Below are 23,095 nucleotides of genomic sequence, written 5' to 3' on the forward strand. Positions count from 1 at the left end.
TGCGCCGTCGTCGTCTTCCTCGAACCATTCTCCTCCGGAATTTTGGCGCTCCGGTCCGGTGGCCGATGGAGCTCAGATGGTGGGCGGATGGCAGGAAGCCGTGCGTGCAGCGACGTGTTTGTCTATCCTTTTCCGGGGAGTGGTGCGCGTGTGGTTGTCAACTATGCGGATCCACGGACGTAGTGCGCGCGCAGGCTCGCAGTCAAGCGTGCTCAGTCCGTGGATGCCCATGGGCCAGCTGCGAGGTTTAGGTCAGGGTCTGTGATCATTTCTCGTTTCTGCGAATTATACGGCTCCCAAAGTTGATCCCAAATCGAATCAAAGTGGATGCATTCCCACCGGAGATCACTGCTTATAGAACGGTGTGGTAATCATACTTTCCGGGTAAAAAATCGCTACATGGTCAGTCTCTTTGCATTTTTGTTACCGTGGCATCGTTTCTTTGTCGTGTGATCGTGTCATATCGTTGCACCTAGGCATCTCTGACCGAGCTCCTAAAATTCTGTCCCTCAAAGCTCGACTCATCATGTTTGAGGAGTTGGTTTCTAGTCAAAGTCATAAAACTTAACTCTCTGAACAAAATTCTTTGCCGGTTCTTCTATCTTTTGGTTTGCATACTCCATTTCATTTACACATTTGCACGCATATTAAGTCCGAACTTGTTAATTTAGGTTCACACAATTCAACAACATTGCAACTTTTAGCTATTCAAATTCAAACACACCGAAAGGGTTCGAATGGAGTATTAGTCAGGATAGCAAGCATGGTAAAAGCACACCAATCAAGTGCTATGAAGTGCCCGCAAGGGCTCAACAAGATCATCTTAAAGTTGGGTATGAACTTCTTGGTTTTCGATACTCCGATGCGCTACGAGGAATCTTTGTGTCATGTTTGCATTGTGTTCCAGCTTGACAGGAACCCCACTGAAACTGTATGGAAAGTTCTCTAGCATGCCCCTTCTCATCCTCGATGATTATGTTGCGCAAGAAGATGCAACATGTCATGATTTGCTAGAGGGCATGTGTCTTCCAATACTCGACAGGGCCACGAACAATTGCATTCTATTTTGAATCCCACAGAAAACTCTCTCAACATGCTTTCTTGCCGACTCTTTTTTTTTAGCATCAGTATAGACACAAACGCTCATATACACGCGCATACACTCACCACTATGAACGCACACACGCACACCCTACCCCTATGAGCACCTCCGAGAGACTGAGCCGGCATATCATCTTGAGATTTACGAAGTCACCGTAGGCGCCTCGTCGTCGACGGGAACGTCTCCTCCCACTGAAAGCGTATCGCCGGAAATCCTGAAATAAATCCAGGAATAATGCGAGCACCAGGATTTGAACCCTGGTGGGTTGGGGATACCACTGTCCACCTAACCAACTCAACCACAGGTTGATTCGCGCTTTCTTGCCGACTCTTGATGTGTTGCAAAATGAGATCTCTTGTTGCTTTGAGGGCACTAGATTGTGTTCGGAAATGTGACACATAGAGGATAGATGCCATCTGCAAGGTAGTAGCCCATCATGTACTAATGGCCTTTGATAACATAGTTGCAATTTGGAGCATCTCCGGCAACAAGCCTTCCAAAGAATGGTGATCTTGAAAGCACATTCATGCAATTATGAGATTCACGCAATCCAATGAATGAATGCCAAATCCAAAGATCCACTGACGCAATTACCTTGAGAATGATGGTTGGAATTTTGGAACACCCTTTGTACTGACCTATCAATGGTGTCAGCTGAACATCCAATGGCAAGCACCGTAACAGTTGCGACACACTTCATCAATGGACTCACACTTATTTATCCTGATGAACTCCTTCTCAGTTTACACCAAGGATCATGATCATCAACAGCTTTTGCAATGGTGTTGAAGAGACTTCGATGCATCCGAAAATCACCGCCAAGAAATATTTCTTCGGATATGCTGGATTGGGCGCGAAGTAACCCTTGACAAGATTGGCATGGCCTTCGGCCCTATCACGGTTGATATACAAACGGTCGAACTATGATCCCAGTCTCGGTCTCCGAAAGTCCACGTGAACGATCACGAAAATGGCCATCTCAATTCATCATCATCTTCTTCCTCCTCCTCAGACAAAGAGTCAACAAAGAACATCTCCCTCAACCTCTTCATATACGAATTGGAATATTCAATGATGAACTTGATTGCAAAAATACCATAGAAAACATTGGGAAAAGCAAAACAAAAAAACCTAGGCGATGTGTCGAACACTTGCCGGTCGAAGGAGGTGAGAGCTACCGCAGACGTTGTTGCGGCCACGCCAAGGTTGTGGGTGGACGCAGGGCTGAGGGAATCGTCTTTAGGTGTCGACAAGCTTGATTCTCCTCGAAGTCGTGCTCGTCCGTAGCCGAGCAAGCTCGTCACGACCGAACTCTAGCTTTCAAGATGTCACTAGCGTAGTCGTGTTTCCGACGCCATTTAGCTAGAGCGTGGGTGCTCTATGTCATGGTGCTCCTCCGCCGATTCCTTTTTCGATGAAACGATGCTTGACGGTGGTCGTACTCGTCTTTGAGCTTCCGATCGACGACGACGAATGCGACGATTCTTGCTGTAGCGTTTGCTGGCGAGTGAAGCCAAGGTGGGCCGAGAGGTCAGCGGGGTTGCGGGGTGTCGGCGGGAGTGTGTGATGCATGACATAGGCAAGGAAAGTGACAAAGGCGACATTGGGGTGGAGGTAGCTGAACGAGAGAGGGGAGTAGCCCGAAGGGAATCTTTTGCTTATAAAACGATGGTAATCCTTCTTTCTGTAAAAAAACACAGATATGTATTATAAATGTTCATCAGAAGTACTCTCTCTATTCTGAAATATAAGTTGTTCTAACATTTTTTTAAATAGAATGTATATAGACATGTTTTAGTGTGTTTGCGTATTCAGTTTAGTTTATATGTAGTCTGTACTGAAATATTCAAAACATCTTATAATAAAAAAAGGGGTGATATCAATGGACCTCAAACATAACAAAAATTACATCGAGGTCTCTAGACCATTGAACGACCACTACCGCTGTCACAACGAGCCGTCGAGACACCGCTGTCACCGCTTCCCTATAGAAGCCGGCTTGACCTTGTTGATGACAGTCGAGAAATCTTCGTGCACGTGTTCCTAAGAACCAACGCCGTGGAGCTGCAATCGCCATTATTGAACCCTTGAATAGACAATAGAAATCTATGTTGGAGATCTGTCGACTGCGTCTGGATGGATGAACTCAAGGAGGATCGGAGTTCGGAAGACAAACTCAAAGAAGAAGCATCGCCATCTGTCCAAACATCGCACCTACGAGGACTAAAAAGCACGAAAGCACCGGAATTCTCCTTCTCGCCACTGGCCGTTGAAAAGACGGATAGAGGGGAGGTGAATCCACAGACTTGTAGGTGAAGTTTGAAGAGGAGAGTTCGTTCTAGCCACCAAGGTGAGGGAGAAAATGCTTCGAGTAAAAGTCTAGTCTAGATTGGAAAAAGAAAAGCACTACATGATCAGTCTATTTGCATTTTTGTTACCGTGGCACTGTTCCTTTGTCCTGTGATCATGTCATACCGTTGCACTTAGATACTCCCTCCGGTCCTTTTTACTCTGCACATTGGATTTGCTGAAAGTCAAACTGTGCTAAGTTTGACCAAATTTATATTAAAAATTATTAGCATATATAATATCTAATAAATATAATATGAAAATATATTCCGAGATGAATTCAATTGTATTGGTGTTGTTATGTGAATGTCAATAATTTTTTATATAAACTTGGTCAAAGTTGGATGAGATTGACTCCAGACAAACCTAATATGCAGAGTAAAAAGGACCGGAGGGAGTACTTTGAACTACTCCTACTTGGCTGTGTATGGCCATTTGCTCTTGAATGCGGAGGGTTCGATCTTGGCTCCAATCGTGTTTGACGTCGACCAACTTAGCAGAACTTTGCAGGAGCCGTGGTCCTTGTTTATGAATCCGAGACGATGGATACTTACGTTCTCGAGACCACTGGATCCCATTACTCGAATCTGGTATAATATCGATCGATGAGCGGTTCTTCCTTCTTGGACGTGGACCGACCGAGCGAGCAATCAATGACAACATGCCCGGCGATGCCACCTGAACTGAAGAGAAATCGCCAACCATGGATGGAGATGGGGGGATCCACCATGCATGCCTGAAATTTTGAAAGGGCACGGTGACACGGCCCACGGGGCGCATCCATTCCATTCCGGCCACTGTTGCCGCCGAGAAAGGGGAGGCATCGCCATTGCAGCCGCATTGAATTGGACGGGTGGCCTGAAGCTCGAAGCGGCAGCGGTCGCAGCTACCAGCGTCAGACCGGCCGGCAGGCTTGTTACCACGTAGCGTCGGTAGCGACCAACAACTCCCATCACCACCTTGAATGCCCTCTCGCTCGCTCGCTCGTTAACCTCCTCCTAGAACCTCTTTGGTTTGTAGAGTAGGAGTATTGAATTGATCGGATGCGCCGGGCGGTGCTGCTGCTTGCTTGCGCGGTGACCGGCGCTCGTGGTGGCAAGGGAAGAAGTGAACCGCGCCTTGCTTTGTGTGTTGGGAATATTATGGCGAGTATTTATGGCGGACACGTCGGGGCTGGGCAGTTGGCGAGAGGTTAAAGACCATGTGATCTCCCGCCCGTTTTGACCGTACGCACGCACAGGCGCGAACCCGTCGCCGACGCCCGCGTATCATCAGTGTTGTATGTATGCACACTGCACGCTTGCACAGGGCAGGAGGCTATTCTCCGACCTGCGACACGTAGTGGTGCCAAAGCTCAGACGCTACCACCACAGACAGCGCGGGGTCCCGTCCTGCACATGCCTTAAATCCTCCACGAGACCGCCACGCCACCAACCTGAATTCATCCAGATACTCCATCTACTATAGTTTCATGTCAAATTATACAGATTCACGCAGCTCGTATCCGCTTAGTACCGGCCTGAATTCATCCAGATACCCGACGCTCGAATTGGACCAATCCACTGTAACAACAAAACATTCTAGCACCAAACGCACGGTGACAAGATAGTTTTCCATCAAGACAAGGACGGCGACGACGACGACGACCCGTTCACCAGCCTACGGCTCGAGGATGGAGCATCACCATTGACGCGACGGCTATTTGGCCATTAGCGATCGCAGCCGATTCAGTTGGGCGACCTACTTCTCTCACGTCGCCAAACGCCACGGCCGATCCCTCAGCATCCCCGGGCACGGCCATACGCTACGGGACAGCAAGGCCACGCAAGAACTGACATACACAACGCAATGGCGGAGCTTTTCGCACCCAACAAGAAGCCGCTTGGATTAGATATGGTGGCGTCCCGTTTGAGCAGCCACCGAGTTTCCCAGTTCCGTCCGCGTCTCCCGTGGAAACCAAGATGAGGTGAGCGGTGACACTGGGTTAGGTAGGCTAGAACGGCATCTGCAGCAGCTGCTGCGTTGATTTTGTTGGTGTGACCATGAATGAGGCTTAGCATAGCACGGTCCTGGTGCTATGGCCTATGCAAGAGCATTTCTCTGCCAAGGGAGGAGCTTGGTAAAAAGTACTCCTGAGACTGAAAGCAGGCGCAAAGGTTAGAGGTTAGTACACAGAGCAGTAAACAGCAGCGTGTGAGAGGCCAGGGTGGAAGGAAACGGGCCAACTTCTATCCGTTGGGGGACGTTGGGAAGGAAAACGGACGTACCCTAAGGCAGCCCATGTTGCTTAAATTTTCATTTTGAGCTGACGAACTGATGGTACAGATTGTACAAAGGATTAATATCAGACAACGTACTGTGTAGTAACCACATGATCCATGCAAGAAGCTTGGTACCGGCCATGGTTAGTTGGAGACAGAAACCAATACTACAACAAACATGCCAAGGAAAATTGTCGCCTACCTCTGCTGAAAACTCCAGAACGACCACGTTCAGAACTTCGTATCCAAAAGCATCAGCAAGAATTGTAGGAAATGAAATTCAAGGGTCTACAGGCAATCTTGGTTTCCTGTCATGTTTTATTACCTAACTTACGATATCTACGACCAACAGTCCGCAAAGCAAAATGGCAAAGAGTATAATCGCAATAAAAAAGTAAAAGGGCAATGTATAATATTTAGGAAAGTGCGAGATATTGAAGAGCGGCGATTCGGTGCCTAGGCCCATCTGCGCCTGGGTATGAATAGTAAAATCAAATAAAACAGTAAATAGAAATCTGAAATTTTTCAGACATAAAGGATGATCGAATACGTGATGTGCGCGCAAAAGTTCATGGTATTTGGACATTCGATGAGGTCGCGGCAAAGAATACAAAATCTGGTTATCAAAGAAACTTCGAAAAACGGACATGGTTGTAATTTTTATTACATTTGTTGTTCTTTGCACTGTCATGATTGAAGATGAATAGATTGGAAGTTTCTCGCAAAAGAAAGATGAAACTTCGAAAGAGAACACTATTTGGACCCTTTTTTTTGCCTAGAGCTCTTCGAATGTCCAAACAACACGAAAATTTGCACGCTTCTTCTGCACCCGAGCATCTTCGATGCCAAAAACTTATTTATTTATTGTTCATCAGGTGCAAATGTGCCCGGGCTCAAACATGAATTACCGGAGATATTGTACATATTGCAATTAGTCAACATTCTACAGACATTAGGAAACATAAATATTTTTAGTTCAAGTGTTTGTTGGACCAATTGCCAGGATTAGAAAATTGGATGTGAATTTTTTTTGGATAAGAGACGCTTGACTGGCTTTAGCAAACTGAAACCCGTAAAGTTTTACACACAACTAGTGGTTGGGGCGCGCCCGTGGCGCGCCGTCTGAGCGAAAGTTGGGTGGTGCTAGGTTGGACACGCCCCTTGCACTTTCCTGTGTGTAGTACTTGTTGTTATTCCATCAGACTCGGGGCACAAGGAGATGAAGTACTGATACCGTGCAAGTTTTAACTGAAATAATAAGACAGTTGTGCAAAAGTGAAACAATAAGACAGTTGTGCGAATGCAACACATTCAAAGACCAGATTCTTAGAGGTTACATGAACGATGATATAGATGATAAAGCAGAGGCATATTTCCTCACATCATACGACTGAACTACAAGGTCTTAAAGAAACAGGAAACACGACACATGGATTCTATGCATGGACGGTGGTTATGGTCATCAATGGCGCGTCCAGAGGCGATGATCAGCGAGACCATAAGGACTCTTGATGGCGCGGTGCCTCTTCTTTGCAGCCTCAACACGAATATACTGCAACCTCACCACGAAGAATTATAAGCCACAACTTTATATGCCCATACAATTTGTAGTTGCTTAAAAAGACAAAGCAAGCAAGTACTCGGGAGTTTTGGTTAAAACACATCTAAATAGAGATGAAAACTGGCAAACTATACATCCACTTGCAACAGAGCAAAAGGAAAGAAAATTACACATGATTAAGTAATATAGATCATTCATCTTGTGAACAAAGAGCAGACTAACTAACACAGTGTGGTAACTATAGGAGATACTATTAAGATTATGAAACATATGTTGAAGTATATGGAGTATATCATTTAAGGGAATTGGCTTGTTACCATGTACGTTCTTGTGCTGCTTCCTGTACATGGCATTCCATATAAGCTTACCAGGCTTAAGATGGTTGTGGAAATAGCGCTTGCACTTTGAGTTGGAAAAAAGGAAGACCTGATTTCGGATATAGACAAAGAATGCGCAGCATAATTTTAGCAAACTTCTACTTATTTAATTCCATGTGCACTATCGATATGGGCACACAAGCTTACTCGAGAGTCTGAATAGACGAATCTGATGCATTCCCCGGGTATATCTTGGCACCACTGAAACGGCAGAACTCTGTCCTGTATAAACACAATTGCAGGTACAAATAAGACAGTGGCAAGCAGTTTCACAAATCTTTAGTGTTTCCACACAACATCTCTACTCTTAATGTTTTAGTTGGTAGTCTCCGCCGGTTAATTTTCGTCCCACCTCTTCTGGTTTATTTTCGTTCCACCACTTTCGCTGGTTAACCCACCCCGCAGGCAAAAAAAACACACAACAAAAAAAAAACCTATCGATCCCCTCGAGGTCACAAGCACACAGCGCCGCCGATCCTCTCGATCCACCCCTCCCTATGCGACCTCTATCCTTCCCTCTCCTCGCTCTCCGCCGCCGCCCCCATCTCCCGCTCCGACACCGCCCCTACTGCTCCGCCGGCCCGACGCAGCCGGATCTCACAGCCCGATCTCATGCGATCTCACAGCCGCCGCCGCCGATCTCACAGCCGGATCTCGTGCGATATCGCGCCGCCGACGTACGGAGTCGCCTCCACGGTACGGGATCACCGCCGCTGACGTAAGAGGTCACGTCGCTGCCACCACTGACTTACCCGCGCTGCTCGCTGCTCTGCTCGTGTCACGCCTCCTCGGTCATGTTTGCCGCCATGGCCACCAGTCCCCACCTCGATCTGTCATCCCCTTGACCAGCCACCCATGTCCTAGCCATGTTGTTGTTGCTGATCTCCCCTCCCCAACCCGTAGGTGCACACCACCCCCTTCCCCTCCCTCCATTCCCCCCGCTAGCGGCCTCCTTCAATAGATGTGGGCGCTGCAGGTGGACAATATGGAGGTTCCGGCTGTCGCTGTTGTCAAACGACAAGATGGGTAGCGAGACAGCCGTCGTGACTTCAGGTATGTTTGCTTGAGTGTGTCTTTTTTTTTCCTTGTGCGCTGCTTCAATTTCTTTAACTAACCCGCCAGCGGAGAAGGTGCTCTGGATTGAGAAGGTTGGTGAGCACGCTAAGATGCAACATACTCTAGGGGCCGCAGTGACCAAATTGTTAAGAATATTAGACTCTGGTGTCGTGATGTTGTATACAAGATATTGATTGGCATCAAATAGTTTCAGGTTTGTTCTTGAATTCGATTCATGCTGTTCATGGCGTCTGCTTATAATCAGGTTTAAATTTCTGGTGTTTCATGTAATTTATTGTCAACATTATGTATCTTTTCTTCTATAACCCTTATTGCTCAAATCAGATTTGGTATCTCCAATAAGTCCCCAATCTCAGGCACATTTAGTTTCATGTTGAATGCATTATAGCCAATTCAATTTATTTTGTACGTATAGCTATTGATCCTTTATGATTCATGAGATTGTTGACAAATTGCAAAATTATTCTTTGGTTATAATTCTATGGTTCTCTCTGGCTGCAGACAACTTTTTACCTCTGCATACATGTTCCTTATGACAATTAAAGGATACTAATTTCTTTTTTTTAATATTACAGGAGATGCGTATACGTAAGTTTGACTTTCAGATAATACATGCCAAATTAATGTTATGTCGTGCATGAAGGCAGGGTAATGGTGAAGCTTCATTCTGACGGTCTAGAAGTTTTTATTTGGTGTTTCCCTCGGCAGGGTAATGGAGGAAGATGAGACTTACCCCAGGTATATTATGCAGAGCTGTTATATGGAAGAAGATGAGACTTAACCCAGCAACGTGTAATTCTTGGGTTATTTTTGACGCTATCAACTGATATATGGTATTTGCTGTTGCTGGGTTGCTGCCACGATTACAGTGCATAGCCTATGCAGTTATCTACTTCGTTGGCTGCAGTTTTATTACATGAAAATGTTTTTATCATATCCTTTGTATCTTCTCTTCACAAGCATTCTCTTCGAAACAAAAAGAAGACATCAGCGTATCTATATGCACCTTGCGAGTTACATTTTCTACCAGAGCTCGTACTACTATTACTGCTAGACTGACATAAAGTCAGCGAGTTCCAAATTTTCATGTTTAGGTTCAACTGATTTGTGGTTCTTCATTGAGTTTTGGTCTAGGTATTTAACTAGATCGTTGAGATGCCACTGATATTGTCCTGAATACGGTTAAAATCTGAATCATAAAGAAGCTAGGATAATATCATAATCTACATGCAGACCTTTTCTAAAGGGATTTGTTTTCCATGTAGTAGGTACTGATGCTTCTGATTTTCTTCTTCAAAAAACTTATGGGAAAGGCTAACCCAATATTTTAGTTTTCATTATGATCCAATCTCTGGACCATGTACAGAGTCGACCATCGTTCAAAAAAGATCTATTGATGAAGGTTGGTTTAATGTACATTTTCTGCATTTTGTGCAGTTTTCAGTGCATGGTTGGAGAAGAGGATAAGAGGAGGCTTGAATCTTGAGGTGACAAGGGTAGTCATCTGGTGCAACTAAAGGTTCAGCTTCATACTTGTGATGATATTGTTCAGTTTGCCTGGATGATTGCCCTTGTACTACTCTTTCAGAAGGTACTGAAATATCTTACTGTATGGAGATTTAATTTCTACTAAAACTTTGTCAAGATATTCATTTTTCTTGTACTAAAATCTATTTTTTACTGACTATTTTACTGAAATTATCTTGTTACTAAACATTTCATAGGAAGGAGGTAAATGGAGCAAAAGGCACGAGGAGAAAGGAGTAACGCCATAGGGACGACGTTGTCGGCAGCGCCTTTGAAAGGATTCGCCATGGAGAAGCTACGGTGGCTGACCATCTTGCTCGGGAAGTGGGAAGGATGTCATTCGGAACGCCCCTAGGTTCTAGGGGCGTGCGTCCATGCGGCGGCCGAGGTGGCCACAAGGAGTTGGATTGGGCACTTGCCAATCAAAGCGTGTCGTTGCTCAAGGTACCAACACCCTGGTTTTGACAGAAAGTTTCTTGGCAAGCTGTGCATGGTTGGGACTGTTTCGTGCATGCGTCAGTGGCATCCATGTCGCCGTCGCTTGCTGTTAGTTTTTCTTGCATTCCAAATTACTTTCTGTGGTGTTCCTCAATGCATGAATTATTTTCAATATGGACGTGAGTCTGAAAAATGTGGTACGGCTATCACCATTTTTTTAAACTGCAGATGTTTGAAGCTGAGAAACATGATATTTTATTTTCCATGTTGCTCTATCTCTGTATTGTTAGATCACGGGAACTTTTATCACATATGTTTGTGTGCAGTATGCCAATTTATCCGTGATGGCAACCTAACATTTGGAGGTAACGACGGCCTCACCAGAGTAAGGGGAAAATTGTGGGAGTGGACGCACATCATGTAGGTGAAACGGGAGAGTTTGTGGTCGTAGCAGCTGTGTTCTTCTTACAGTTTTCCTTCTCTGAATTGCATCTTTGGTACATCTATATTTATTATTTAATAGCATGGAGAGAAAGTTATAAATCGGTATTTTCATCTCTTATGCAATTGATTCTGTACAGAGGAAAAGTATGCACTCTTTTCTCATTCTTTCACAATATATCCTCCTTTTGATGTCTTATCTAACCTGCCCATGCCTCAGCAATGACACATTTGAGGAGTCTGAACTCCGAAAGAAGGTGACGACGAGTTGAACCCATGGAATTATGGTATATGTTTGTTCTTTATTATTTATGGTCCAAAGTTTCTCCTTCGCTCACTGGTGAATTTACTTTTCTCTCGCTGCATGTCAAGTAACCGAGTTGTTTAATTTCCTATGCTTAACTTGTGTTGTTAAGTGCGGAGTGTCCACTGCATCATCATAGTTAAATCAACCGTAAAAGTATGTATCTGATTTAAGAATGTGGCTGTGATGACCAAGTTACTGCAATTATTGGAGAAGGCTTTAGTTTTTAATAATAAGATATCATTAGGAAAAGGCTAGCCTAGCTAGGATCAGTTACTGCAGTTCTTAGTTAGGTTCTGAGTAGTGAGTATCACAACTGATTTAATAACAACTCTACTATCTAAATGCCTAATTGCATATCCTATTCTTGCTGCTATCTGTTCTGAGCTCCATGTCTTGCAAAATTCCATATAGAACTGGTAGAAGATCTAGCCTTCTAATATTTCGTACAAGATGTATAAATGCTTTGGGTACAAGTTGTATATATGGATTTGAGGACTAACTAGAAACAAAAGGAAAGAGGTGATTTAAAAAATGTCGAACCACTCTAGACGGTTACAAATGCAATCTTTCTTATTACACATATTTGCATGCAAGTTTAATATGTATGTTGCCTCACTTTTTACGCTTTTGTGTAAAGAAGGACCTACTAATTTAGTGTTTTAGCTCCGTTTTGCTGAACTTAGTATTGTTTCTTACGCATTTCTTTAGCTTTCGTGTAATACCAGACGGCGTCATGGACGTTACTGGATGCAGAGCGGGACCTTACCCGGCTCTGGCCATGGTCGACGATGACCCCCCCCCCCCCCCCCCAATCTCTCCTGTGCCCTCACAGTTTTTTTATTTATGTTCCTATTTACTGTCAGAGTGAAGTCAACATGACGTGATGCACCATAAGAAGTTTACCTGTTTTCAAATGATGACTTGTTTCAGAATAGTTAGCATAAGATGGCCCTCGTTCTGTTCTGTTTGAATTAGATTTGCTTGTTCCGAATTTTGCAGGCATGTGGTGTGATGTGTTGATCTTGGTCTTGTTCTGTTTACAGAGACACCTCATGATGTGTCAAAACCTGTCCTGCAAAATAAAGGAGCGTTGAGGATGATGGCTTTCATGTTCGCTTGGATGATGCTGGTTCCGTGGTGGCCTTTGATATGTCAGGTAAGATCTTGGGGTATCATATTTGCTGATTCTCCATTAGATTCCTCTGTTCATTGCAGGGTGTGTCCTGTTGTGTTGGGCTTGGTGTGATGCGGGTCGCCTGTGCGGATATGCTGTGTCCGCGGGCCATCCGTGTGATATTTGTGTTCATCAATGCAAGAGGAAAGTAACTTGATAGTTTGAAATAAAAATGATTCCGACAAGATTTGGTCATGGTGTATTATTCTTAGACTAACTTACCCTTTTCTTGTAGAAACTACTCCCTCCGTTCCTAAATATAAGTCTTTTAGAGATTCCAATAAGGGACTACATACTGAGCAAAATGAGTGAATCTACACTCTAAAATATGTCTATATACATCCGTATGTAGCATGTGTTGAAATATCTAAAAAGAGTTATATTTAGAAACAGAGGGAGTAGAATGATATGTCTAGAGAATAAATGTGCATGTAAATTTGGTACACAGTTTTAGTACATGTGCATTTCATTACAATTATAAGTAGGTTTCTAGCATGCTTTTATTTGAGGTCTTTGCTAAGTGGTGTGTGTGGCTGAATTAGATGGAAATCCTTCCATCGGTTATTGCTGGTCATATAGAGTTTACCTTTGATTTCCTATATGGTGTACTTGGGTCCAGTTCTCGTGAGAAAATTTGATGTAGTTTCTGCATTAATTAGCCTGGTCGGTATCATTTGTTGAACCATCAAGCTATATAGTCACATGCTATCTTGTAGAAGGCATCAAGAATCTACCAAAAGTAGAGCCATGATAACTTCATTCAGTCAAGACTGTATTACAAGAATTTCCAACCGATAATAAGATCCTGGTTTTCAGTAATGCTTGTATAATGAGGGACATTCTCAAAACTATATATTTTTATTCATTAAATATTATTTCAATTTTTATTACTCAGTGTGCAACTCCTTAAAGCTACGATGTTTGAAAAATAAATTGGATAGTATTATGAGGGATATGTTTGACACAATTGATGTTGAACCACTGAAAATTTATGGCCCCGTTGGAACGCATGGGCACCTAATTATAGATTATTTGCAGCTAATACTTGTTCTCACCTTCTGATTTTTTATTCACACCATGTTTCAAGAGACCATGTGCAGCTCCATAGATGACAGCAAGCTCGCCATGACTGGGGGTGGAGCTGAAGATGTACCACGACTTTTCGTCACTACCCTCGAAAGTTGGAAGGTTAACCATACCGTGTAACGTATACTGAGTTGTATGAGAACTAATTACAGAACAAATATATTTTTCAAGGAATTTGAAAAAAAATATCATGTTTTTCCATCGATTCTGAGGCAGTTTTGAAATTGGAAGCTCGGTATGGGTTACGGCGTGTCTTTTTAGAATCACTTCAATTAGTTTTGAAATTGGAAGCTTGGCCTGTCTTTTCGTCGAGTTTTGTTGAGTAACTCAAATTTCTGTGCTCGCTGGCGTGTCTTTTTAGCATCACTTCTTGGTCATTTGGTGAATCTGTATATATCTTTGTAGGAGTCTCTGAGTGTGAATACATATAGTTAAATAAGGTGTTCACCTGACTGGAGGGATCTTATTTGTATCATCATGATTTTGTTCATGTTTCCTTTGAGAGATGATGTAGGTTTCATCTTGATGCTGATTTCTCTCCTTGACATGTTAGCCTGCTACACCTACACTTCAGAGGACAAGTGCACAGGATTATCAGGCACCATTTCATCCACGCTAGATTGTGACCCCTTTTTAAAGCATGATGCCTATCCCGTCAAGTCCAACATCGGTTGAATGTTTGAAACATTGTCCGACTCACCCAGACACAACATACGACCTTTGTATCCGCTAATATCTTTTCTGCAAATCTCTGGTTGAGCTATTCTCTTTCTTTCCGTAACTTTATTGATGAAAATGCACCATGTCCACATAAATCTCCGGTGTGTTCTTATCTCTATATGACATACCTGTTTTTCTATCTACGAGGTTGTATATGTGCTTTGCCATCAGAAATAAGATGAAATGAGTAATAGGGGTTGGGAAAGTAACAGAGAGGATAACACATCTATTTTGTATACGAGTCCTGAGCTATGTACATACGAGGAGAATGTGTAATCACATGCTTGTTGTTACTCTGTTAAGAGAGAGCTGCTAGCTCATACTTAAGAGTAAAGGTACTTAACAATTGCCACCGGTTGTACCACCGCATGTGCCGGTTGCAGCTCCCGGCCTTGCCAGTTGTAGCACTTTCCTTCATGGTTGTAGCAAAATTAGATGACGGTTGCAACAAAAATGCCGCCGCCGCCATATGGGTCGCATTGTGAACGTGAATGGTTGTAGCAAGTCTAATCGCTGGTCGTAGCAAAAGTCGATGAAGGTTGAAGCAAAACCATTGTTTTCGCCGTCCTGGGTCACATCATCAACGTGAGAATGGTTGTAGCAATTCTCATCGCCGCTCGTAACAAAAGCTGACAGAGGTTGAAGCAAAATCATTGTCGTCGTTATTGTGGGCCGCAGGTCGCGACATCGACATGAATGGTTGTAGCAATTCCAATCGCCGGTCATAGCAAATACCGATAACGGTTGAAGCAAAAATTGTCATTGCCAGTCCGTGACGGTGTCTGTGCCGCTTCTGGCGAGTTCGTGGCCTTTCCACCGTGCTCCTGTCCGGCAAGCCTCGCCGCTCAAATCTAAGCCCAAAATCCACAAAACCCACATTCTTGCTCCCGTTTTTTCTGCGATCTAATCGCTGTTCTGCATAATCCACCAATTCTCTCATCAATCTCAACCACTCTAGAGCCGTGAGGGAGATCTTACGTGCTGAATCTGAGGCGAGAGAGCTTGAGGCGACAGAGTTTCAAGGGAAGGATTTGTGTCCCCAAAATCCAAAAGAGCTCTCTGTCATCAGCTTCGAATCAGCAATCCGCCGGAGGTGAGGAGCGATTCAAGCTCTTCCGGCACCAGCAGGAGTTTGTCGACCGACGCGCCCAGCATCGCCCTACTTCCGCGCGGCCCGAGTCCGTCGCGTCCACTCCGGGCTTGGGCTAGCGCTCCGTCTGCCGTAGCGTCAGCTCCAGCGACAGCAGAAGCGGCTGCGTCAGCCGTAGCCACTCGTCCAGGAGCGCCTCCTCTGACCACGGCGCCACGCCGCCGCGGAGGTCCTGGTCAAGCAGCTTGCTCTACTCGCACCCGAGGCCGTTGCCGCAGTTGCGCTCGCGACCGAGCTCTGTCGTCAGTTCGTCGAGCTGTCAAACCAATTGGAGAGAAGTGTGGTGGCGAAAGACAGAGTAGGTGGTGTGACGTCCAGCCAGAGGTTGCTGCTATCCGAGGCTACAATGGGAGGTGAGATGATACCATCTTTGGCTAGAGTGGAAGGAAAATTAAAGGGTCTGCAGCTCTCGGAGGCGGAGAGGAAAGTGGTAAAAATCGGGAAAAATGCAAACTTCATGACAGTGGGCAAGCTCCAGGCAGTGGGGAAACTGTTGTCGGATAGACCGGCGAAAGCCGAACATCTAGGGAAGACTCTGGCTGGAGTCTGGTGCCCCTTCTCTGGTTTGGAGTGTAAAGATCTTGGTAAGAACCGGTTCTTGTTTTCTTTCCGTGAAGAAAAGGGGAAAAAGAAGGCAGTAGATAATGGACCGTGGTTTTTCAATAAAAGCTTGCTAGTGGTGGAAGATTTTGCACCAAATAAAACTATAGATGATTACCAATTTAAGATGATACCAATATGGGTTAGGCTATATGGTATTCCAATGGGGATGATGGATAGAGAAACAGGGGCTCTGATTGGGGAACAAATCGGAGAAGTATTAGATATGGATCTGGATGACAATGGCTTTGCATTTGGGCAATTTATGAGGATCAAAGTACGAATGGACATCACTGTACCACTGATGAGAGGAATTACCTTCGATGATGATGAGGATGAGCAGAACCAAAAAGATGAAAAAATGGTAAGAGGAGAAAATGGAAAAATGGAGGAGCAGAAGAAGATGGTTTCATTTGAATATGAACATTTACCGGACTTCTGCTACAATTGTGGGATCATTGGTCACGGCGAAAAAGCTTGCATAACGAGAGCCAGACGAGAAGGAGAGAGGCAATATGGTCCATGGTTGCGTGCAACAATCTACAAAGGGAGCTCCAGTGAAGAGAAAAGCAGGGGATCAAGTGATAAAGGCAGTTTTTGGAGAAGTAACAGTGCAGGAAGTAGCGGTAGTGGGCAGGGAAGTGATGGCCCATCATGGAGGAAAACTATATCAACTGGGGGAGATGATGACAGGGAAAAAAGAGATGTGAAGGAAGTCACAAGCCCTCAAAAATTTATACAAGAGGAGCAAACAGCGACAACAGGGAGTAAAAAGTTGATATTCGCTGTAGACGAACATAAAACACAAGCGAAGGCAGAGCAAAATATGACAGAGAAGCGCGCAGAGGAAAAGGAGGAGAACTTGGAGAAAACAGCAAAAGAGCCAATGAGAGTAGGGTCATCCTCAAGTGACATAGAACCTGATTACACACACCTAAAGCCAGATGTCAAAAAGATGAGAGGCACTTTCAAACGCAGAGAGAGGCAAGCAGAGGCAAAAACTCAAGAAATGTTGAAGTCACCACTAAAGAAAAGAGGGGCGGACCTCATGGAGATTGACGGGGAACATGATCTGGCGAAAAAAGTAAGGATGGAGGTTGAGAAAACAGATGGAGTGGTAGGGAAAGAAGCTCCAAACAAAGATAACTTAGACAAGGAAGCTGGGCTGCCAGGACAGCCCGGCAGGGAAAAATGAAACTCATTGCTTGGAACTGCCGGGGATTGGGTAACGGCCCGGCAGTCCGAGGGCTTCTGGAGATCCAGAAGCGGGAGGACCCAGATATTCTTTTCTTGTCCGAAACCAAACTGGATGAGAGGAGAATAAAGCATTTTAAATGGGTGTTGGGTATGAAGGAAATGGTAATAAAAGACTGTAAAGGAAAAAGTGGAGGGCTAGCAATGTTTTGGAAGGATACAGTGAAGGCTGAGCTTCACAATTTCTCCAAGTACCACATAGACATTGAGATAATTGAATACGATAATTTTAGATGGAGGTTTACAGGTATATATGGCGAACCAGCAAGTGACAAAAAGGAAAGGACCTTCAATTTGCTTCGGGATCTGAGTGCCCAGCTTGAAAGACCTTGGATTTGTGTTGGAGATTTTAATGAAATATTGTATGGCCATGAGAAAGAAGGTGGCCCCCCAAGAATTCAAGCCCACATGGACAAATTCAAAGAAACTCTTGAAGAATGTGGTTTGCAGGACCTGGGCTATGAGGGGGATATATTCACATGGAGAAATCATAGCCATTCGGCAGAAAAATACATTAAGGAGAGGCTGGATAGAGCTGTGGCAAATATGGAGTGGTGTGACCGTTTTCCTGGTTTCAAGGTAATAAATGGGGATCCCCGACATTCCGACCATCGACCAATCATAGTGGAAACTGAAGGAAGGTATTTTAAAAGCAGAAGAGGCACTCCACATTTCAGATTTGAAGCAAATTGGGTGGAAGAAGAGAACTGTGAAACCATCATAGAGAATGCCTGGAAGTTGACAATGGCACAAGGAACTAATAACATTATTCAAGGCCTTCAAAAGGTGGCTAGTGAGCTTCAAAACTGGAGTACAAATATCTTGGGCGATCTTGAAAAGAGGTTGAAGATTTTAAAGAGGGAGTTGGAGGAAGTCAGAAGAAGTGCAATATCCCCTCTACAAGTCTCTCGTGAATTGTTCCTACGTGAGAAGCTCGAGCGCCTGGAACATCAACGAGACCTTTATTGGAAGCAACGCTCACATGTCAATTGGCTTAAATCAGGTGACAAAAACACAAAGTATTTTCATGCCTTCGCCTCTGAAAGAAAGAAGAGAAATACAATCCGCCGGCTAAAAAATGATAGTGGGGACTGGGTAGAAGGCGATGAGAATTTAAAAAATCTAATCAATGACTACTTTGTGTCTCTGTTTACAGCCCAGGCAGAAGGAAGTAGCCAAGAAGCTTTAAGTTGCATAGGAAGAAGAGTGGACCAAAGCATGAACAATATTCTGTGCACTGAATTTTCTGAAGATGAGGTGAGAGCAGCCCTTGACGCAATAGGGGACTTGAAAGCACCAGGCCCTGATGGTATGCCGGCCCTATTTTACAAGCGCTACTGGCACATAGTAGGGGAGAAGATCACTCAAGAAGCTTTGCGGATACTGAGGGGAGGAGAGATGCCGATGGGGTGGAATGACACAATGGTGGTGCTTATTCCAAAAGTAAGCAGACCTGAGAGTTTGAAGGACCTCCGACCCATAAGCCTCTGCAACGTAGTCTATAAGATAGTTTCTAAAGTGCCGACCAATAGACTAAAGGTGATATTACCTGATATTATCTCTCCGAATCAAAGTGCTTTTGTTCCGGGGAGAATGATCTCGGATAACATCCTCTTGGCATATGAGCTGACTCATTTCTTGCAGAATAAAAGAAGAGGGAAAGCCAGCTTTGCAGCACTCAAACTCGACATGAGCAAGGCGTACGATCGAATTGAATGGACTTTCTTGAGGGACATGATGATAAAGATGGGGTTTAACTCTTCCTGGGTCAAGCTCATTATGAACTGCGTCACCACGGTTCGTTATCAAATAAAGGTGAATAATGATACTACGAATGTAATCATCCCAGGGAGAGGTCTCCGACAAGGAGACCCTCTATCTCCATATTTATTTCTTATTTGTGCTGAGGGCCTCTCATCAATGCTGCAGAAAGGAGGAACGTGGAAAAATAATAGGCATCAAAGTATGCAAAAGAGCTCCAAGCATTAATCATCTCCTCTTTGCAGATGATTCTTTACTGCTCTTCAAAGCTGAAAATAGGACTGCAATAGAGATAAATCATATCCTGGAGACATATGCTGGTTGCTCAGGTCAAGTAATCAATAAGGAGAAATCTGCCATAATGTTTAGCAAGAATACCCAGCATCAGCAGAAGAATATGATCATGTCAGCATTGCATATTACAAGGGAGGCAAGAACAGAGAAGTATTTAGGGCTGCCAGCGTACATAGGAAGATCAAAAGAAAAGGCATTTGCCTACCTCAAAGACAAAATTTGGAGGAAAGTTCAAGGATGGAAAGAAAAAATGCTCTCAACGGCGGGTAAAGAGATTCTAATAAAGGCCGTAGCCCAAGCAGTCCCGGTCTTTGCAATGGCATGTTTTGATCTGACCAAGACTTTATGTAACCAGATTAGTGAGATGATCTGCAGATACTGGTGGAGTAATATGGACAAAGAACATAAAATCCATTGGGTTAGTCGGGAACATATGATGCTGCCAAAGAAGGATGGAGGGCTAGGTTTCAGGGATCTCCATGTGTTTAACAGAGCCATGTTAGCGAGGCAAGCATGGAGGTTAGCAAATGCGCCCAACTCTCTTTGCGCTAGAGTTCTATCTGCGAAATACTACCCATCAGGTCAGATTATTAGAGCAGTGCCAAAGGATGGCATGTCTTATTCGTGGAGAAGCATCCTTAAAGGAGTTCAACTGCTAAGAGAAGGTGTAATCTGGAGAATAGGCAATGGTGAGAAGGTGAACATATGGAATGACCCATGGATCCCACGAGGTAAGAGTAGAAAACCTGCCACTCCCCAAAGAAGGAATGTCATCCTCCACAAAGTCTCAGAACTAATTAACCCAGTAGATGGTGATTGGGATGAAGACCTAATAAAACAAACGTTTAATGAGAAAGATGCAGAGGAAATTCTGCAAATACCAATCAGCGAAGGAAACGAGGACTGGCTTGCATGGCACTTTGATAAAAGGGGCTTATTCTCTGTGAAATCAGCTTATCGAGTGGCCATTGAAACAGATGCAAGGAAGTCTATCCATGGTATTGCTTCTGCATCTGGCACAACAGCTGACCACTTACCCTATGAGTGGGAGAAAATATGGAGGCTTCCGCTACCGGCAAAAATCTTGCACTTTTTATGGAGAATGGCAAGAAACAGTCTGCCATTGAGACAAAAACTAATTCAGCGAGGAGTTAAAGCAGACCCATGGTGCCCAGTATGCTTACGTACTGACGAGGATGGAGGGCACACCTTCTTCAAATGCAAACCAGTGAAGCACATATGGAGGACGGCTCAAATGGAGGATATAAGGGAAAATCTTAGCATTTGTTGTAGTCCGAAAGATGTGCTCATTCGAATTTTTGAGCTTGATCAGAGGAAGAGTGCAAGAGCAAGTATTCTTATGTGGCTTTGGTGGCACGAGAGAAATAAAGCTAATAAAGGAGAGGCTATAAGAAGTACAACTGAAATTCTAGAATCCCTCGAAAAGCATGATAGAGAATCTGACGAGTTTTTTAAGAGGAAATGTACTAAAAAAAACAACGACCAAGGATAGTTGTTGGAAACCGCCAGAGGAAAATTATGTAAAGATAAATATAGACGGAGCCTTCACAAAGGACACAAAGAAGGGAGGATGGGGTTTCATTATCAGAAACTCTAAAGGAGGAGTAGAAGCAGCAGGGGCAGGGAGATTGTCAAGACTCTCTGAGGCAATTCAAGCAGAAACAATTGCCCTGTTATATGCCGTGGAGAGAGCAAGTGAGTTGGGATGCAGGAATGTAATCTTCGAAACGGATGCATTGGTGCTGAAACAAGCTATTGACGGAGACGCCTACGATAATTCAGTTTTCGGTGCCCTGTTTCGAGAAGCAAAGTTTAAACTCTTGTACTATTTTCAGTCTGCTTTTATCAATTGGTGTCCCAGGTCCTGTAATGTAGCTGCCCATAAGCTAGCGTCATTTGGCGCGAGTTTGGTTGAGCCAGATATATGTATGTGGTTGTCAGATGTACCAAACTTTGTAACTGAAGCGGTTGCCAGCGATTTTGTTGGCCCGTATGTGTAATGAAGTAAGTTTTCCTTTCAAAAAAAAAATTGTCATTGCCGCTATCAACATGAATGGTTGCAGCAATTCCCGTTGTAGGTCGTAGCAGAAGGCGATGAAGGTTGCAACACCGGGACTCGTCGGTTGTAGCTTTCCTGAGAATGATGAAAGGAGCAAGGGATGGCTGGGTTGCGTAAGGATGCAAAGAAGCAAAAGTCAAGAGGAAGAAGAAAAAAGCAAAGAAAAAAAAAGGTTGTGTGGGAGATATAAGAAAAGAGATATCTCGCTTGAGGCCCATGAACGCATCTGCCCAGTCGCTTCCGTGTAAAAAGGCTAGCAAGCAAGGGACGACTGGCCGAGCGCTCGGCCGGTCATCCAAAATATAAACAATCATGATGATCAACTTATCATCTTCCCATGGAGTATGTCTGTTCTGCAAAATTTATAAGCCTGGGAAACCGAAATGACAAATTTATATAGAGCTAATAGGTGAACGGTACCTTTTTTTAATAAGCTATGTTTAATTTTTTTTTCTTGAAATCTCATAGCATGGTTGATATATGTTTTGTTTACATTCTAAACTTTTTTCTAAACCCTTCACCCCTGCTCAGGCATTGGTTGGTGTGAAGTCGGAGGCAAATTTGATTGCACATTTGTTCACATTAGTTAGTGTGGGTTACAGGGATATTGTGATTGTGACATGTCCTCCTTCATTACCTATATTAAAGTTTGCCTTTCACGTGTACCATTTCTCATCGCAAACAACGAGAGCACGACAACAATTCTCTTTGGAGTTAGAAGATATGCACACATAAGAAAGAAGGTACAGCGAGCCGAAGGCATCTATGAAGACCGAACAGAAAAGTAGTGAAGGAAGATGAATACCATCATCAAACTTTATCTATTTGTGTTTCGGGTGCGACTTGCATGTGGATAAATGGACATGATGATCGCTAAGTATGTAGTGATGTGGGAGAAAGACATCAGAGTTTGTCAACGCATTTTAAATTTTTGAAAGAAAGATCAATTGGTTCAATACTTGTTCCGTAAGGTTCACACTAAGATTTTGATGGCATCAATATACACTTAGATTATTTTTCACATGTCTATGTGGTTCAAATTTCATTTGGTGGGCAAGCATGTACATATGGAACTATCTTCACTTTCTATATGTCATCATCAGATTTTAGTAAGAGTTCATGCATATTGTGTTTTCATCTTCCAAAACCACTATATTTTTGCTACGCTTGCTTTGACCAGAAAATGGCAAAATATGTTCATCTTAAGAAAATCATGGGAAGCATTTTTTTTAATGGCCTGATAGTCCAAAATCCAAATAGTTGATAAACACACACCTATATGAGCGTTGCCGATCGATAAAAATAACAAATGACAAGAATAGTAAGAGATTTTTTTTGCGAGAAGGCATAGTAAGAGTTAGCTTGTCATGTCATAATGAAACTGTATGGAGTGACATAGAGCGATGACACCAAAGCTAGAGCAAGGAGTAGACATAAAGTGATGACACCAAAGCTAGAGAAAGGAGTAGACCGAGATAAAAGAGGGTGAAGGGAGAGGCAATTTTGCCTTGTTGATGGGGTGCGAGAAATAAGACA

The 23,095-nt window shown here is 43.8% G+C and overlaps 1 protein-coding gene and 1 long non-coding RNA gene across 11 annotated transcripts; both read left to right on the forward strand.

The window, feature by feature from the left end:
- Nucleotides 1–8,083: 8,083 nt before the first annotated feature.
- Nucleotides 8,084–13,905, forward strand: LOC123128034 (uncharacterized). Of its 9 annotated transcripts, XR_006462906.1 has the most exons (6): nt 8,084–9,465; nt 10,165–10,318; nt 10,452–10,698; nt 11,019–11,112; nt 11,354–11,420; nt 12,484–13,905. It is a non-coding gene; the product is annotated as an uncharacterized lncRNA (long non-coding RNA). The 9 variants fall into 9 exon arrangements; XR_006462900.1 differs by having other exon boundaries at nt 10,452–11,420; nt 12,484–12,596; nt 13,702–13,905; XR_006462903.1 differs by having other exon boundaries at nt 10,452–11,420; nt 12,484–12,596; nt 13,715–13,905.
- A 1,223-nt stretch (nt 13,906–15,128) lies between these two features.
- Nucleotides 15,129–20,357, forward strand: LOC123128033 (uncharacterized). Of its 2 annotated transcripts, none has more exons than XM_044547935.1 (4): nt 15,129–18,427; nt 18,581–18,963; nt 19,069–19,239; nt 19,431–20,357. In XM_044547935.1, exons 1-4 carry the CDS (start codon nt 17,362–17,364, stop codon nt 19,473–19,475), a joined length of 1,665 nt encoding a protein of 554 aa, XP_044403870.1. In that variant the 5' UTR covers nt 15,129–17,361; the 3' UTR covers nt 19,476–20,357. The 2 variants fall into 2 exon arrangements, with proteins under 2 accessions (XP_044403870.1, XP_044403869.1); XM_044547934.1 differs by having other exon boundaries at nt 15,132–18,427; nt 19,354–20,357.
- Nucleotides 20,358–23,095: the final 2,738 nt, after the last annotated feature.

Source organism: Triticum aestivum, chromosome 6A (assembly GCF_018294505.1).
Source record: "Triticum aestivum cultivar Chinese Spring chromosome 6A, IWGSC CS RefSeq v2.1, whole genome shotgun sequence".
NCBI lineage: Eukaryota > Viridiplantae > Streptophyta > Magnoliopsida > Poales > Poaceae > Triticum > Triticum aestivum.

Coding starts and splice junctions, on each gene's coding strand:
- LOC123128033 (XM_044547934.1), top strand. CDS start 17,362: ATGAAACTCATTGCTTGGAACTGCCGGGGATTGGGTAACGGCCCGGCA. Junction 18,428..18,580: donor TGTCAATTGGCTTAAATCAG/GTGACAAAAACA, acceptor CTCTGTTTACAG/CCCAGGCAGAAGGAAGTAGC. Junction 19,240..19,353: donor CGGTTCGTTATCAAATAAAG/GTGAATAATGAT, acceptor TCAATGCTGCAG/AAAGGAGGAACGTGGAAAAA.